This window comes from Prinia subflava, chromosome 4 (genome assembly GCF_021018805.1).
Source record: "Prinia subflava isolate CZ2003 ecotype Zambia chromosome 4, Cam_Psub_1.2, whole genome shotgun sequence".
Taxonomy (NCBI): domain Eukaryota; kingdom Metazoa; phylum Chordata; class Aves; order Passeriformes; family Cisticolidae; genus Prinia; species Prinia subflava.
In genome coordinates this window covers 8492908-8511311 of record NC_086250.1, presented here as the reverse complement: position 1 = coordinate 8511311, position 18404 = coordinate 8492908, and the positions used below count along the sequence as shown (strand labels likewise).

At 39.8% G+C, this 18404-nt stretch overlaps 1 protein-coding gene across 7 annotated transcripts in view; it reads left to right on the top strand.

Annotated features, from left to right (window-relative positions):
* Positions 1 to 18404, top strand: part of LOC134549607 (potassium voltage-gated channel subfamily KQT member 1-like) — a 395125-nt gene that overhangs the window by 26401 nt on the left and 350320 nt on the right. For all 7 annotated transcript variants that reach the window (XR_010080145.1, XM_063395349.1, XM_063395353.1 and 4 more), the window contains exons 5-11: positions 1391 to 1469; positions 3177 to 3273; positions 7314 to 7454; positions 12480 to 12590; positions 12892 to 12987; positions 13751 to 13879; positions 15777 to 15939. Coding sequence is in view for 6 of the 7 variants with exons in the window: in XM_063395349.1 (XP_063251419.1) it covers positions 1391 to 1469; positions 3177 to 3273; positions 7314 to 7454; positions 12480 to 12590; positions 12892 to 12987; positions 13751 to 13879; positions 15777 to 15939 (816 nt within the window). In the remaining variant the exon portion in view is untranslated. The remainder of the gene's footprint in view (positions 1 to 1390; positions 1470 to 3176; positions 3274 to 7313; positions 7455 to 12479; positions 12591 to 12891; positions 12988 to 13750; positions 13880 to 15776; positions 15940 to 18404) is intronic.

Here is an 18404-nt window from a genome sequence, read left to right as displayed (position 1 = left end):
CATTTTCATTTTCATTTTCATTTTCATTTTCGCACAATTAGTGTAGTAGTCTTAAAAAAGACTGTGTGCTTTCCCTTGAGGAGGAATCCTGCTTTTACAGCAAAAATCAGACTGATACTGGAAATTAATTCAGCTCAGAGAGTGAGGGATGCTGTTGGTTGTAGAAATTCTGCAATATTTGTTGCAGCACGTGGTTGTGAATGAGGCAGAAGAACATTTAAAAGGAGAGGTAAAAAGAAGTTAGCCTTGCTGAAGGAAACTGTTGTTGCTGCTCAGGTTGGATCCCATTCTGCCTCTTGCCCAGGCATCCCATGGAAAGTTGGTTAAATCAGTTTTCACAAGTGAGCCTCATTTTTTGGATGTCCAAGGGAGGACTTGAAGTTGGGTTGCAGAGGTTCCAAGCCCTCACAGCTGCAAATGAAGCCAGCAGGGCTGATGTGCTGAAGTGCTCTATAATGTTAAATGCTCTGAAGAATAAAGTACTGCCTGTTTCAGACTGGTAAAGGAAAGTTTACCAAAACTTGTCCTTGTTCTGCCTCCATTTGCTACTCATTTATAATACTATCCTTTATTTTTTGGTTAGAATTTGAAAGGGAAGAATTTAGATGCTCTAAAGAGGTTTTACCACAGAAGTGCCTGCGAGGAAACAACAACAAAAAAAAGTCTTCTCAGAATAAAGTTACAGCAAGGTTCAATAATTAAAAGAAATGGACATGCTCACTGAACTGGGATCAGGGAAAATAAGGGATGTTGGCACTGTGAACTCAATCTATCATTTGCATTGTATAAAGCTGGAACTGTGTAAACTGCAGAGTTGTGGAAACAAAAAATTAAAAAAAAGGAACTCTGGAAACAATTATTTTTTCATACAAATAAAGACAGTATCACAAAGTAAACTAACAATTCTGATTTTTTTTAGCCAGTCTTTGTTCTGACAGTTCCCTTAGGTTTGAAAGCTTGGCTTTACAGCTTTGATACAACTTTCAAACTAAGTGTATGTGTGTATGTATGCATGATCCTTCACGGATTTCATTATTGTGTGATGCAAACCCTTGCATTTCCTCTTAGATCAGAAGCCTTGAGCCAAAATATAGATTCATTCCTAGGGTGCACAGATGCCTTTGCATTTTTTGTGGCAAACTGCCTGATCCATCAGGTTCTTTGAAACTTCTGTTACTGAATTCATCCTGGAAGAAGTTGTAGCCACTGGGGTTTTGAAGTGAAACTATTGCATAGACTTAACATGCCCACCAAATTTCAGCTAACAATTTCTTTTTTTGAAGTGCTTTCCTTAGTCTGTATTAGTTGTGTTTTTCAGTGCTGAGATTTAAAAAAACCAAATCAATACAGTCTTTCTTATTTTGATTGTTTGTTTGTTTGTTTTTAACAGATCTGATTGTGGTAGTAGCCTCAATTATTGTTCTGAGCATAGGATCTAATGGGCAGGTTTTTGCCACCTCTGCAATAAGGTATGTTCTCCTGTCCCTGCAGCTCTTCACTACCAGAGAGGTTAATGGATGTGTATCTGATTGCCTGATTCCCAATTTAGCTGCATCTCTGATTTTCCTAATGCAGGGAAAGTCATTCTATAGGAGCACTGGGCAGTAGAGGACTGGGTGCTGTTGTGCATGGTGACTGGTTGGGAAACGAGAGCAGGAACAAGGCAAATGAAAAATGGTGAGACTGCTGAAGCCAACTGGAAAAAACAAAACGTTGTGTCCTATTTAAAACATCAAACAACTCTTTCTCTGAGACAAGAGAGAATTACAGAGCATGGGTTTATTTAAGAAGTAATCCAGACACTGCTTAACTTGGTGCTTTTTGAGTATGAGTAATTACTTTGTTTAAAGAGCAATTATGCTTTGCTGGATTTGTTTGGCACGAGTAACTCACACAGTACGTGAACCAGAAACATTTGATGTCCACAGTGTTTGTTCAGCTTGCATCAAACACTGCAGGCTTGTTTTGGGAGGTGAAGAGGGTAAACAGAAGAAAAGAATGATAAGCTGTAGGTGTACTTCCCACTCCTAACCTGACTTCCAAGATGTGCTGCATGTTCTGTCACAAGCCTCTGCTTCCCAGTGCAGTGGAATCACTGGGGAGTGGGAATGTCCAGTGCTGTCTAAACTGTCCAGCTGTGCAGGCAAACACTGGGGGGAACCACATGCACAGAGTGTTTTTAAGTGTTATATATATATAAAACCCAGTGGGTTTTGGGCTCAGTGCAGCCTTTCCCAGAGCTCAGTCCAGAGTCACTGTCCTACACCTCAGAATGCTCTCTGACACAGAACCTTAACCCACATTCTGCAGTGTTATCACTGCTCCACTGAACAGCCAGCAGGGCCAGGCAAGACTGAAGTAAAAATCAAAACCTACATCCACAAAAAATATTGAAGATTGCTAAAAAGAGCCAAAAATACTTCTAGTAAAAAATTTTCAGGTAGGTGAATTCAGCGTTCATCCTTTTCTGCTCTTCACTGGTTTGTTTCGGGAATAAGACACTGAGATAACTGTAGGCAAACAAAATTCATTGTCAAAAAAGCAACTAAATGAAATATTTCTATGGAATAAAATTATGCTGAAGATCAATACTGAAATATTTCTGTGGAATAAAATTATGCTGAAGAACCACACTGATAATTATTTTTATTTAGTTGAAAATATTTGGAGCTTATGATTGGCTTAGTTATTCTCCTAAAAACACGTAAGACTCTATCTGTTTCCACTTATATCAGATAAATTTTAATAACTCACATAACAAGGATTTCAGTAATGCCATGTTTGATTCATATTCTGCTTTTGGCAAATAGAGAAAAAAGTTTGCTCACATTTACGTTAGCAAAGCTTGAAGCATTGGTTTTCCTTGGAAAGGAGGCGTTTAAAGATTGAAATAATATTAATTATACAGGTTTCTCCTGATTTTGTTTGTTTTCCCATTAAATAATTGTTTTCATAGTCAGTATTTCCTAATAAATTTGACTGTAATGAAATGTGATCTAAACACTGTGGTGCCTCAAGGCTGAGATGCCACCCCAGGCAAGGGCAGTGCAGTCACAGCTCTTGAACACGGCAGTGTGTGAGTGGACATCATCAGTTGTGGGTGGATAAGGCACTATTGTCCTCAAGCACTTTTGTGTCTTTACTGTATTTATTTTAATGCTTCCCTTTCCTTCCAGGGGGATCCGCTTTCTCCAGATCCTTCGGATGCTCCACGTTGACCGCCAGGGAGGCACCTGGAGACTCCTGGGGTCAGTGGTTTTCATCCACCGACAGGTACCCAGCCCTTAAACATCCCCTGCATTTTGCTGACTTCTGTAAATTCTCTCTGTGGGCTTCAAATCATGGTCTGGTTTAACTGAACTACCATTCATTACATTGCAAGAGAAAAAAAATACTTTAAAAGTCTGTGGTGTGCTTTTTTCTCCTTTTAAAATAGGAAGCTCTTTGCCATTCAGGGCAGTGGCTAACAGGGTATAAACACCAGATATTAATTAATTAACTGTTAATTAATTAACTGTTGTAGTCTTTGCTATTATCCCCCAATGTAATTTCTTAAATGCAGTTTTGTGGGCTGCCTTTCATATTGCAAGTGCTCTCAACTATCTCTGCAGAAGATTGGTCCCAGCTTGGTTTTCCAGTGGAAAAGCTAACACTGGTGGAAAAGCCTTGCTAGGAGAAGTCAATTATTTAAATATTTCTGGTTTGTTCTCCTTGAATAGAGTTTTCACATTCATTCTGTAAATAAAAAAAATATGAACTTTTTTATGATGCTGTGTAAAAAAGTTACTTTTTCAAGGGTGTGGTCACAGAGGCAAACCTGGCTATAAATAGGTGCATGTCTGCTAAAGCTTTGAAACAATTTTTTTTCTATGAAAGTTCATTAAGCAGGAAGAGTTTAAAAGTTTTTCTCCAGAATTTAAATATTTCCAGTTGAAGGCTTCTCTTTTGAGTCTTCATGGAATCTCTTTATGATTAGCTTTATCAATATAATAGAAACTTGTATCTTTAGTCTTCAAGTCTTGCATCCCATGCCACGCTGTGGAGGTCTAATACTCTGCTAATTATCTCCACATCCCACTTGTAAAGGTGGTTAACTTGTTCTTACAAGTGTAGATTTGTTCTCCACATATTGACAAACAGTTACAGATTTCCACACAAGCATTTTTAAATTTTCTATTCAAAACCTGTTTTTCTGGGACAGAGGATGTGCTGCACTTAATCCAAGCAAACAATTTAATGCTAGAAGTTAGTTTTCTTACTTTTATCTTTTTCCCCCAGTACAGTAGGAAGTTTTCTGTCATGTGATGCACACCAAAGTGCTGTGGGATAAAGCCTCCTTTCATACTGTACAACAGGATGACTTTTAATGCTCCAAGTCTGTGTGGTCTTCATTTATTATGCTTGCATTGCCTGCGTATCTTGCTAGGGCAGAGCTGATATCCAAATAACTTTCTCAACATTTGCTACCCATACTGACAGAGCTGTTTTGGAACATTTTTTCCTGTGGGTTTTCAGAGTTTTAGTCGAGAATCAGGAAATACTATCTCCAAAACACAACACTTAAATCTTATGTGTCGCAGGCATAAGAAAGTTCAATGATTTAAAAGAAAACAAAAAAATCCTTGGAAAAGTGAATTTATGGGTAAACGCACCTGAAGTTCTGCTTATCCAAAGAAGTGATTATGGTGATAAATAAAACTCCACAGATCTGTAGTACTTATCCAAGCAGATCACCCACTAAGACATTAAGAAAAAAAAATACCAAGCCCACAGTTCTGTATTGACATTGGACAAGTGTAGCTGAAACCCTAACACGGTACCAAACGGAAGGAAAAATGGAACCTTTATTCCTGTCCAGCCTCTGAAAGAAATTTTTGTTTAAAAATAAAAAACCAAAACAAAAACACCTCAGCTGCTTTTTCTTCACAGGCAGAGTACAAAGTCCTCATCTATTTTTTGGTTTTTTTGCATTTGATACTCTTAAACCCTTAACCAATGTGAGAAAATATCTTCACATTTTGGTGCCCTGTGAAAATAGCAAGTACTTGTACCTCCCTAGGCCCAGAAGAGCTTAGTAAAGTTGTCACCAACAATTTCCATGTGTTTTGGAATTTTACATACAGCTCAATTAGCTCACTCAGGCCTAGTTTGGCTGGGATGCTCTTCTATTTTCAGCAGGTTGAGCTTATACACCAGCATTTCTTGCCAAAGGCAACAAAACATGAGTCAGTGTCACATGTGGTGGTGGAAAGCCATGGAGAAATCCTGCAGCTTGCTGAAAAACCAAGTTAGGCACTCAAGCTCCAGCTTGTGAGGCTCTAGGTTGGTTCTACTCCTTCCTCACCTTGCTTTGTGAGGTCCTTCACTGCTCTTAGGACAGGAGGGATTTTCGTGTTTTTTCCAAGTGTTGAACTTTGTATTGTGTGGTCTTTATTTTAACTGAAAATAGAGATATATTTGAGTTTAAAAAATGTACTGACTTAATTCTCTCAGTATTCAAATTTACCTTTGTGTGTTTCTTCTTGCTGTTGTCCCTGTGTGTGTGTATATGTAAGTCCCTGCTGCAAAGAGCCATTTGTTTTAGGCAGCACTCTTTATTCCTAAGCTCTTATCTAATAAAACCCACATAAATATGTAGTTTGAAGGCCTGATGCCTGCAGAATACTCTGTTTTGTGATCATGTCTCATGGAGTTTGTGTTTAAAAAGCTTCTGACTCTCCCTTAAATGAAGTATGCATGACATTGCTGCCATTTTTCTTAATAATTAAATATTAGTTATTGTTACATTTTAAATTTATTTAATAATAATAAATTTATTATTAAATTATTATTATTAATAATAATATTAAATAAATAGTCTCTCCATACACATGGAACATGGATTGGTGACATTTAGAGTAAGTCCAAGGTAGTTGCGTTTTCATCTGGCCTTTACTTTAAAAGAATTCCGTCTTCAGATGAATAGAGTGGAGCTGGGAGGTGCCAGTGGTGAAATAAACTCAGTAGTTCTGTTGATATTTCAGCCACTTTGAAAGGATTTCATGAGGCTCTGCTGTTTTCCTGCCTGCTTCCCAAAAAAGCCAGCACTTATACCAGAATTATTCCAATTATCATCCACAGTGAATTCTTAGCACAAGGAGCTTTTCAAAGCAAGTCATCTCTACAGGTACCCAGTGCTCCACTATCATGGGATAAAGGTGACCAGCAGAGAAACTACTGAAACTTCAGGGTTTATTTCCTTTTTCAGCTGCCTTTTTAGCAATCATGCCTGCAAAAAGTTAAGGCTTCAATTAAAGGACTTGGCCATGGGCAAGACGAAATACTATCAAAATTCATTATTTAGGTCATCATTAAATGGTTAGAGGAAAAACACCCATTTTTCTTTGTGCCAAGACTACTTAAAGGTTTCCTGAACTCAGATTTTAATTAGTGCTGTAGGAGAAGGAAGAATAACTATATTCCTGCTGATTTGATATGAGGGCTACCTTTCCCCAGAAAGCTCTTACAAGGAAATGAAAAGAAAGAAAGAAAATCTGAGGGAAGTTTGATGATAAAATCAAACCTTCCCTTGCAAACTGTTTAAGAAACATGGATAGAGTATTACAGAAAATCTGTGAAAACCTGACATACTTTAAAAGCGAGGACAATCCTTCCTAGTCAGGTTTAATTTTAAATGGATCATATGGAGGTATTTTAATTTCCTTATTGGCTGGGATCCAAGGAGAGAGAAATGGCTGTCAAGAACTTAAGGAAGATGCTACTGAAGATGTAGCACAACATTGCTTCGTGATAAAGGTGGCCAAATTTGTGCAAAGAAAATAAAGGAATAGTGCATGCAAGCTTTAAGTAATTAGAATGAGCTGTTTTCTCTCAGAACTAGGTACAGGATTTCCCTGAGGGGCAGGTGGATATCCCATTTAGCACTGCTTTTAAAAGCTTTATGTGGTTTAGCATCCATGACACCACACGTTTTTGCTTGTTTAAATGCACAAGCACTTTTTGGTTTTTTTCCTGAAGACTGTGAGAATCCTGCATCTAAGTCACAGCAGTCACCACTCTGCATACCCAAGGATCAAGCCCAACACGATGGCTTTTTGAACTATTTAGCCTGATGTGAATAAAATCCAAGTCAATGTTTTAGCTGTTTTACTGGAGGCAAATTTCATACCTGAAATATAACAAATTAATTTTTTCTACTGGGATGAAAAACCTGATATTTGCAATGTTTTACAATGATAGATAGACATATATATATATATATATATATATATATATATATATGATGAAAATTTGTTTGCTTTCTCTTTTAATAGGAACTCATAACCACGCTGTACATTGGATTCTTAGGATTAATATTTTCATCCTACTTTGTTTATCTTGCCGAGAAGGATGCAGTTGATGAGGATGGAAAGACAGGTTTCTCCAGCTATGCTGATGCCCTTTGGTGGGGTGTGGTAAGTCCTCACCAACAAAATGTGTGTGCAAACAGGGCCCAAGGTTTCCTGTTCAATCTGGGATCTTTTCAGAAAAATCTGGCATTTCTTTCTTTGCAGAATTTATTTCTGTAGGGAAGCTTGACAACCTCTTCAGAGGGATGCAATTAAGTTATTGGGGTATTAAATTTTATTGTGAAAGCAGGTTAGTAAGTTTTTAGCAAAGGACACTGAATGCTTACAGATATGAAAAGCCCACATCTCAAAAGAGTAAAAATCCCCTTCAAAACCAGTATTACTTCCTTTAAACTCTTAGTTATTTGCAAAAGGTGCATAACTTAAAAACATATTCTATATGTGAAAGTTGGGTTAGTGACTATATTTTTTTTTAATCTTTTTGTGTAAAAGTGACTCTCTCAATAATAATTCATACCTTGATGCAGGTTATAGGTTCCTGTTTTTTTGTTTTTAACTTAGATGCTGCATAAGTCTCTACTTCAATGAAGTACTCAGAATTATAGACCATATTACATGTAGCCTGAGTCACCACTCTGTAAGTGGTTCGCTATAAAAATATTTTAAACATTAAATTCGTGTCAATAGGTTGTCAAGTATTCATTTCATCTGCAGAGTATCACCTAGGGCTGTGCTAAACAGTACAAACCCAGAAGAATCTAATAAGAAAATCTAAAAAGAAAAAAAGAAAAATCCACTCAATGGCCAGATGGAGCTGGTGATCTAAGGTGCTGGGAAGCAATGAAACCATGAACAAACCCAGAGTTATCACTTGTTAAAGTCCTCAATGGACATGGGATAAAATATTAAGAATATAAAACCTCATGGTTATGGATGTGAAGCAACGTGTAGCTAGTGGAGGAAAATAAAGAATGTCTCAAAAGTACAGACTGTGCTACATTTTAAAAGAAAAAGAATCAGGGTACAATTGAAAGATACCCCATTCCTCCTTTAAGAGAATAAACCAGAACTCTAATTCTCACTTATTCTTCCATTATTTGAGCAGTTCACCTCAAACACCAGTGGATCACTTCTAGCATCCAGTTCTATCCATGTATATTCATGCATGAGTAATTCCTGCATGGGATAAAAATTCCATGTGTACGCTTCCTACCTTTCCTTTTTTATGGTTTGTGGTTTTTTAAATTCTTTTTTTAGCTCTAGTTTTCCAGATTTGCTTTATTAGTTGCATTGAATATTTAGGTATGAGTTAGAAATACTTCTAATCACTATAAGCTATTGCACTGATATGAGTAAAAAGTTAAAGAAAAAAAAGGTTTAAAAAGTCAGTTTGTGTTTCTACAAGAGTATTTTGGACTTTGGGAATTTAAAAGGAGTAATGAAGACCATCAGAGAAGTATAAAATGCACATTACCTTCTTGAGACAGATGACTTGGGGTCTGTGTTTCAAAGTGTGTGGATGGGACATGCAAAGTGTTCAGTGGGCTTTGTTATATTCCAAAACTTGACTTGCTCTGTGTAGCAGCAAGATAAAATCAGCTCCTCTTTCTCTGGCTGTGTCAGGAACACTGTTCAAATTGTTGTTTAAGCTTTTCAGGCACCCAGGCCTCCTCAGCACTTAGTGAGTCACAGTGCAGGTGCAGTTCACAGCTGGGAACAGCAACAAAGGACAAAGTGAATCAGTTTCTTTTCCTTTTCAAACCTGGTGAAACATAGAAACACAGATGTGGAGTTACTAGGGAGTGAAACTGGATTTTTACTTTCGCCTTTCAAAACTGAGCCACTGGAAAAGAAAAAAAATCTTGGTAGCAAGTGTTTGAAAGTCTTAAGTGTCTGGTAAAAACCACAGAGTGTGTTATGGGGAACTTTTTGCTTTGAGGAGAAAGTGCAAGCTTGCTGAACTTGATACAAATGACCTGAAAGGTTTAAATAGGGGGAAAAGAGAAAATAAAGACTGAATGAGAGTTGGAATTAATTGCTAACTACATTCACCTGCTTCAGTTAAATGCAAGGTTTTTTTCTCCTAGATCAGATTAAACTGCAAAGACATGTCAAAGACTTGTGTTCCACATGAAGCCATTCTCAGAAGTTGCAGCATGTAGGGCACATATAAAAGCACTTCCAACAGCAAGGCCAGTTTGCCAGAATTATAACTCATGTTACAGCAGTTGCCCTGTCCCTTTTAGTTATCTTTTCCTTGAGGAAAGAAGAGCACATAGGAGCTTCTCTTCTGTTGGCCCTCCCTGTCTGCCTCTTGCTTATTTGCCTTGCTGCAAACTCAGCTATTCTGTACCACTGGACTGGAGTTAAATACTTGCTGCAGTAAATTGGTGTTAACTGGCACAGGTACTTGGGATCAACTGCTCAGAATTTCCAGCAGTAAATTTCCATGCCAGAGGTAGCAGTTTTGAATCCCTTTATATTTAGTGTGTTTTTGGAGGTCCTCACACCTGAGGACACCTGCCTGTCTTAAAACATCTGAGCAGCCCTGTTGACTTCCACTAAATCAGAGTTCTTCCCTTTTTGAGGTGTACATGTGTGTTCAGAGCCTGTGTTAGACCCTGGAGTGTGCTGTCATAAATCCCTGTTACAAGAGGTCTAAGAGGTTTTCCAGAGCCCAGTCCTCCAACCTTCCCTGCTCAGAAATACTGATAACTTTGGGACATACAAGTAGAAAAAAAAAATTCTGCCGTGACTAAGAAAGCCACAGAATCACATTATTTATGATCCTTTCCATGCATTCAATGTGCTAATGAAATTACCAACAAGGAACTCTCTTAAGGTGGCCAGGGAAAAACTTCCTGAGACATGTTCAGGCACCTGCAGGAGTCTGCCAGCCAAGTGGAGGTGGAAAATTCATCTCTTCTGTGGTTACAGCTTTCATACTCTCTTCCAGAGTTACTCTAAGGCAGCTCAACATTACTGCAGTTTGGTTTTAAGTCCTGGGTGCCGGAGAACTTAGGGAAAAAACCAACCAAAACCACTCCCAAAAAACCAAACTATCCCATTTTCTTTCATAAGAAAAAAGAGGGGAAAAGGAAGGAAAAACCACAGACTTTGAGGGTTCATCTGGGTACACTGAGGAGCTGAAGTGCTGTTAGAGAGACAGAGCTTTAACTTCCTCCACTGCCCAGAAACACATACTGCATTTCAAAGCTGAATTTTGGGGGGGTGTGATTTAATTTTGGGGACTGGAAAACCCATGTGTTTGTCCTGCTGGTAGCACACAGCACCTGAGTCCCTTGACCAGCCACATTAAATCTGGACAAACTCCTGGCAAGGCAGAGCTCCTGCTGAGAGCAGTTTGCAGTTCAAAAGAACAATATTCATTCAAGGATATAGCTACAACAAAGTGGTCTTCATCAAGTGGAAAATTCATGATGAATAAACACAAATATTTATTTTTGGAACTTGGAAAAACTAAGTTTCAGAGTAGTTGGTAATTTTTTCCCTGCAAATCTTCCTTCCAGCTCTGAGAGTAGGAGAAAACATATTCTTCCCATGCCTTTATTGCTTGATAGTTTCTTCTGAGAAGACTATTTTTGCAGAACATCTAAGCATTTGTCAGCAAATTTTTCCATAAAAGGCAGCCTCTTTATAGTCAGTGTAAATTTGCATATTCTTTTAAGTCTCTTTTGGCTGTGTTTCTGCTACCATTCAAGGAGAAGTGAAGGGAGGGGGACTAGGTTTGGGGCTGGTATGTCCAAATAAAAGTACATTTTTTCTATTTACAGTTCTCCCCAGTGGTTAGTATTGATGACAGAGCTCTTCTGTTCCTCACCAGAAGCTTTTCACTTCTCAGGGGTCCAAGCCATGTTTCTCATACCATTTTATGGCAGCATCAGAGTTCTGAGGGTGCTGAAAACCCAACACCCCATGGCCCAGGGTCTCTGTTTCAGACCTGTGCTGCTGTGACCATGGTGCTGAGGCCCCTCTCAGGTGTGATTCCCGTGGCTTGCTGTGGGTTCCTGCTTTGGGATCAGCTGATTATCCCCTTCCATTGGGCAGCAGGGGCTCCTTGTCACATCACAAACCTTTCTGATGGACCACCCTCCATCTGCACCCTCTTTTTCCCCTGCACCAGGTCTTTCCTGACCTCTGGCTCATAATGAATTCTCTTTCATCCTGCTGGAGCTCTTCAGGAATAGCCTCAAACCTCTGTCCCACTCAGGTCCTCCTGCCTCTGGGGTTTTTCAGGGCTGGCCTGCCACCTCCACAAGTCTGTGTAGAGCCAAATCCCTACAAGTCCCAGACCTGAGGGCACTAATTGGCCTAATGACCCTGACCAGCATAACCTCAGTGGTTATGCACATCAAAGGGCAATATTTCAGAGCAGAAGAGATTTCCTGCAGCTCAGCTGCAGCTGTGTCTCGGGATGGACTCCCTCAGTCCTGATTTCCCCCCATGGGATGATGCCCTGCTGTTGTCTCCTCCCTGAGGACTCGTGTGTTACCATTTGATCCCAATTCTGACCTGTGGCTTGCTGTCAGACCTGCTCCTTGTGCTGCTACCTTATAATCCATGCTCTGGGGGGATCTGGCTCCACTTTCTGCCTCTGTTTTGCTTGAAAGGTTTGGTCCCAACTGGAGAGGTGCTGCCCTGGCTCTGTTGTCTCCCTCGACTGTGGGCCCCTTCTCCCTTAGGGAGCACCTGGCCCTGATAAGCAATGATCAGATCTGAGTTTAAGCACCTTAAGGCTTAAACTCCATTCTGAGTGGCCAGCTCCTGTATTTGTGGGGGAGGAAGAAAGCTAAGCACAGGCCTCAGCTGTGTTCAGGTCTAGCTCTATGGGCAGGTTGACTTTGGGAGATAACACATCCCGGAACTTTGGGAGATAACACATCCTGGAATGGTTGAGTGTTCCTCTTCTTGCTGTGAGGATTCACCTGGGATGGGTCAGTTCTGTCCCTTTTCACCCCTGTCAGCTCAGCTTTCCTTATCCCTAAATCCACACTCTGTTGATTCACACCTGTCTCCTGACACTTCACTAGTTACTTTTCCCTTTCATTCATTTTTCTCACGCTTTTTGGAGAAAAAAAGCACTAAAACAGGTGTTTGTTCCTGGTGTAGGTAACAGTCACAACAATTGGCTATGGAGACAAGGTTCCCCAGACGTGGATTGGGAAGACAATAGCTTCCTGCTTCTCAGTATTTGCCATCTCCTTCTTTGCCCTGCCAGCTGTAAGTAGAACTTGAATCTCTTCATTAAAGGTGTGTCCACCTCTGTGAATGCCCCTGGCTCCTGTAACCTGTGGATCTCAGCATTAAACACATGCTGTTTGCTAAAGTTACACAATTCTGCTGTTGATCTGTTCAATTTCACATTTATTTGTTGGAATAAATGGAACTCTGACAGTGTAGACATTTGAAAATTCATTTTATAATGTTTTCTATTCAATGTCTGTTTATTCCAGGTGCAAAGTATTTTATTTAGGTATATGAAGCTATATACATGTCTGACTAGCAATTCTGTTACGTTTAGGGTATTCTGGGGTCTGGTTTTGCCCTGAAAGTTCAGCAGAAGCAACGTCAGAAGCATTTCAATAGACAAATCCCAGCTGCAGCTTCCCTAATTCAGGTAAGGCCACAGCAGTAAAATACTAGGATACCCCAGAGTTTATTCGAGTATGGCCTGGAAGTACTGAGAATCACCATTCCTAAATTTGATCTGTAACTTTTGTTTAGCCACTTTGTCATTTTGATCCACGTCAGTAAATACAGAAACTGAGATAATTGCCTCTCCCTTTCTGGAAACTGCACTGTACCTGATATTCACAGGAATAATGACACTAACTGGATGCAGTGAGTATATGGAGTGAAAGACTAAAAAGAAAATAAAAATCTTCATTAAAATATTTAATTCATAACTTCCTTTTCATATTCTTTTAGGTCCTGCTCATCTGCCAAATCCTGAGGTGATGAACACAAATGTGTACAAATACATTAAAAAAACCCTGTTTTTAGAAAAATGTCCCAGCATAATATAAACAATTAAATAGCACAGTGCACAAACATTCAATGTAGCACAGAGCAGAAAAAAAACCCCACAGCATTCAGTGGGGGATTCACTTTTATGAGAGTTGAATTGGATTTATTTGGGGTTTTTTTTTTGCTGTGGGCAGAGTTTGATCCCAGCTCGTGGGCGGATCTCTCCAAGAGCACACTGAATATATCTGTGTGATGCATGTGCGTGTGTAAACTGCATCCACCACAATGTATTTTATCAGGAATGGTGTTTGCCTGGCCAGAGGGGTTTCTTGTCAGCTGGATTTGCTGCAAAATCCGCCGTGCAGGAACCCAGTGACTGCTCCTGCACCGAGGCTCTTTGGGTTTCTTTACAGACCCTGTGGCGCTGCTACGCAGCAGAGAAATCCTGCACCTCCACAGCCACCTGGAAGATCTATGTGACAGCTCCCGTGCAGAATCCCAAAAAGTCTCCAGCGCCATCTAGTCCCAGTCTGAGAAAACAGGTGACAGCACTGGCAGGGCTGGCTCTCTGCTTGCTTTTCTTTTAAAATTATAATTAATTTGCCAAAAACCTCGTGAAACGCCTGAGCAAACTGAACACCTGAAATAAGTTTATTTTCCTCCTGTCACAGCCCAAGCAGTTTTGTTTTCTTTAAAATATTTTTGAGGAAAGAAACATCTCCTGACTAAATTTGCCTTGTTGGTCAGACAGGTACCAACTCTCCATTGTTTTATCCCCTTTGGAGTCTCCAACCTTCTCAAAGCACAAGGCAATGGTGCCACTTTCCCACTCTGCACTCATTTTCCAAAGCAGTTCATACAGGAAAAAGGACAAAGCAAGTTTAAAAATTTATGTTCACATTTAACATGTGACTGACAGCAGTTGCTGTTCTCTGAAGTACTCCGTGCTGCTTTCAGAATCTCTTTAGAAATCAGGGTAAGTTCCTGGGCTGTGGGTGCAGGAAAGTGGAGCAGTGTTTGTCTACAAAGGTGGAGTTGCCCAAACTCAGCTCTGTGGTGTCATTGGCAAGCCTGCCAGAAGGGCAGAGTCTGCAGCAGCTCAGGGCCCCAGCTTTTCCCAAATGCTGGCCAAAGCCTGCCTTTAGGCAGTGGCATCCCACTGGAGCCTGTTTCCCAGGGAAAAGGGCTGTACAGCTCCCCGTGGCACATGGAGGGAGCTGAACCAGCCTGATCTGTGTGTATGTCTGGGTTCTGGTGTTAGTGTGACCTTGCTGTGTCACAGCTGGAGACAGAAAAAACAGGAGGAAAGGGGCAAAGGTGAAGTAAGACTGTGTGTGTGTGTCTGAACAGCAAGCAATCCATGGCTGGACAGATGGGGAAAAAGGTATTTTCCCTCTGTTTTCTCTTATGAGAGGGCCTTCCATAATGCATTATTTGTCTGAAGCTCCCTGAGAGCCCTCATTTAAGAACACAGAAATGGTTCTTTCACCTCTTACCAAAGGATCCTCTTCTCTTTTTCTTTCTTGGTCTGTAACTTCTTATGTTAAGGTCTCAAATATATATTGATCATTTTGTGCATGTTGTGAGATTTTGTTCTCCAGAGGACTCCTATTTTCTTTTCCTGCTGTAAGAACCTGTAATCCTTGCTTTTAGAAGTATTTTGATGCATGTCAGTGCATCCACTGTCCACAATAAATACCTATTTCTACTATTTCCCCCCCATTTAATTTTGAACATGCATTAGTTCAACTGCTGCAGAGCTGAATAGAAGGAATTCCCAAAGTCTGAATGTAGACCATAACAGAGTAAGAATTGGCCTAACTTTAGATCCAGTAGCCTTGTCCCATATGTGAATAGCTTGAACCTGCAGCCCTTTTGTTGATCCAAACCTTCATTTTTCATTTTTAAGTATCTATTATCATGTGTTTATTAGGCTGTCTTTAGACTTCTAAAATCAGGAGAACTGTTTGGAGGCAGGAGGAGAGATTTCTCTTCTCCTGATGTGCCAAATTTAGCCTTTTTGGCAAAAGGTGAAGTTTTCTTTAGTTAAAGAGACTGCACAGGGCCTACTTCATAGTTCAAAGTCTATGGTTATGTTTAATTAAAGCTTCAGAAAGATATTCCAGACAGGGTGATATATAGAATTTTGTATGCCTTGAGTTTTGGTCCCAATTTGAGAAATTTTACTAATGCCCTGATTTTTCAGAATGTTCTTGTTGCCTTCTGAGAATCAAGTCCTTACCAGATGTAAGTTGATAATTCAAAATCAGACACTTTAAAACCATAAACAAAGGTTGCAGCTCTTTCACTGAATTTCAGTTTCATTCTTTAAATAAAAACCATATGACCTCAAGTGAATTCAGCGTGAGTGAAGCTCACATGTGCCCTTGTCTGTGTTTGATAGCATCTTCTGAGCTCATTCCATCCCTGCTCTCACAGGCCAGAAGATACAGAAGAAAAGGGAAGCTGGGCTGTGGGAATGGTTCTGCACCTGTAATAAACCCAGGAGAAAATTCCTTGTCTGTTCCCCAGATCACTTATGATCACATTGGTGAACAAGAGGACAAAAAAGATGTGTCTTTCTACATTGATGAACCCAAAGGTAATTTACTTATGCTCAGTTTATTATTTTTTTCAAGAGACAAATTTACAAAGAGTTAAATGTAATGAAGGGAAAAGTTCTATGAAAGAAAACAATTCTAAGCTAATCAGTAAATCCAGTAAATCAAGATGCCTCCAACCAAGGATGGTTGCATAACCAAACCAGGGGGACTCAAATTAAAGGAAGTCTTTAATTCATATGGTGTGAATATCAAAAGAGTCTTCTTTTTTCACCATCAAGTAGAATGTTGCATATATTGTTCATTCTTCTTTTTTTAATTACTTCAGAGGTGGATGGAAAGCTTTCTCAGGTCTACCCCACCTTCTAACTTTACCACCTTTTACCTCTGAAGGAAGGAAAAACAAACAAGGAAAAATATTTCTGTTTTTTTTACAGCACCCTCTTAAACATTGTGCAAACAAATTGCAGTAAGAAAAACCAACTATTTTTATGCCCACATCAACGAAGAGGTTTTGATAAGTGGGTTTTTTTTCTCTTGCTTCATTTAAAATATTGCGTGTTTATATAAGCAATGGTTGTATCTCAACGTGGAAACTGTCTGAATTTCACTGCTGAGTTAACATACTTGCTTTGTTTGTAAAATCCTTTTTTTAAAAATTAAGTTTGTAATGGAAATGTGCATATAAAATGATAGTGTTTACCATAAAAGAAGGTTTTCTGGAGAGCTGATTTTCCTCCTCTTGCACTGATTTTCTTTGCCTGATGGTGTTGGGGACTCAGTTCTGGATCTGCTACATCCTGAGCTCATAGTCTGAGTTGTGTGCCACACCCAGAGGCATTTCCAGTGCTGTTTTAGGGTTCTGGCAGAGGACATGAAAGGTATCACATTTATAACCAAAGTTTCTGCTTTAACTGCCCATCTCATGACAGAATACTCTGTTCATTCTCAGCATGTTTATTGGGCTGGAGCAGCTCCCCTTGCTGACCACAGGACAGCAGATTTTGCTGAGTGCATTTGGGTATTGTGATGTGGGGATGGAAACAGCAAAGTGTTGAGCAACTGGGGACAGTCCTGGAGGCCACGAAGATGCTGGGGGCTCTGCTGGCTGTACTCAGGACTCTGCCAGTCAACAAGAGAGGCAGAGCTGTGTTCTCTCAATGGTCATAGTGAATCTGAGCAATGCTCTGTGTCACAGCAAAGAGAGTGATGAACAAGCCTGTATCTTTTTCTGCCTAACAGAAAAACGAAATAATTTTCCCCACTTTTTCTGAAATTGTTTTCTTCTTTCATTATAGCTGGTCGAATTTATTCTGAGAGAAAGCCATGCATATTATTCCCTTACCAATTTGATTTTATCTGATTTTCATTTTCTTCCATGTTTTGCCTGGTGTCAGGGTTAAATCCCCCTCAATTTGAATTTCCTGATTCATTCCTTCTGTTGCAAAGCTTCCAGGAATGTAGCCGGCGAATTCAATTGCTCAATTGACTGAACATTCTTGACACCTCTCAAAAGTTTAAACCTGATTTCTCTCAGTGAAGTTCTCTTTGCCAGAATTACTAGGCTTCTATTCCTGGGAAGTGGAAGTACTAGGCTTCAAGCCTGTAAATGGGGGCATTTTTTTTCCTGTCCAAAAAGCTGAAAGTAGAAAAGGCAGAGAGGATCATAATTCAAAAAAGGTAATTGAAAGGGGCCATGCCAGCTTCTATTTGAGTGTTGCTGTAGTGGAACATTTTATTCATTGCTGGTGGGGCTGGATGTTGCAGATGATGGCAAACTGCAGGGTTGAATCAGATCATTTCTCTAGGCCTAACCTGGAGGAGCAGAGCTGCTGCTTTAAAGCAGCTTTTGCTGCTCTGGTCAGGTGTGAGAGAGGGGCTGTAGGAAGGCCTGAAATAAATGCCTGTCAAGAACAGGAAACACAATAACAATCCCACTGATAAAATTCCTCATTCTGGACAGAAATAAGATAGAAATGTAGTTCAAGCGTGCCTGGAAAAGGAGACATTTGCCTTAATTCAGCAATGGCATTATGTGAACACACGTTTTCTTATGCAAATAGAATTTTTCTAATGACATCTTGTTCATGTATCCACATCCACCCATCTTACTCTTGGCTTGCTCCAGCCTTCCTTAGGAAGCAGATCTTCCCAAGCTGAGCAAAAATTTCCTTTCCTTTATTTCTATGAAGAGGACTGGAGAAAAGGGAAACCTTACAAAACAGAGATGATCAACATTAAGGTTTCTGAGAGGTCTCTGTGTATATGGAATAAAAAAACCCATGTATTGGATAGTGCTTAATATAGAAACAAGACCTGTATTTACCAAAAGTGGTAGCGTTTTGAAACAAAAACTTGATAACCTAAAAGAAAAATAACTCGTGATCTCTGCACTGTGCATGGGGTTCTGGGTGTGACTGATGAAAAGTGATCTGTAGCACTCAGAACTTGTCCATCCTTACAGAAAGGGAAAGCCCAAAAGTCTTCCACAATAAGAGTTTCCTTC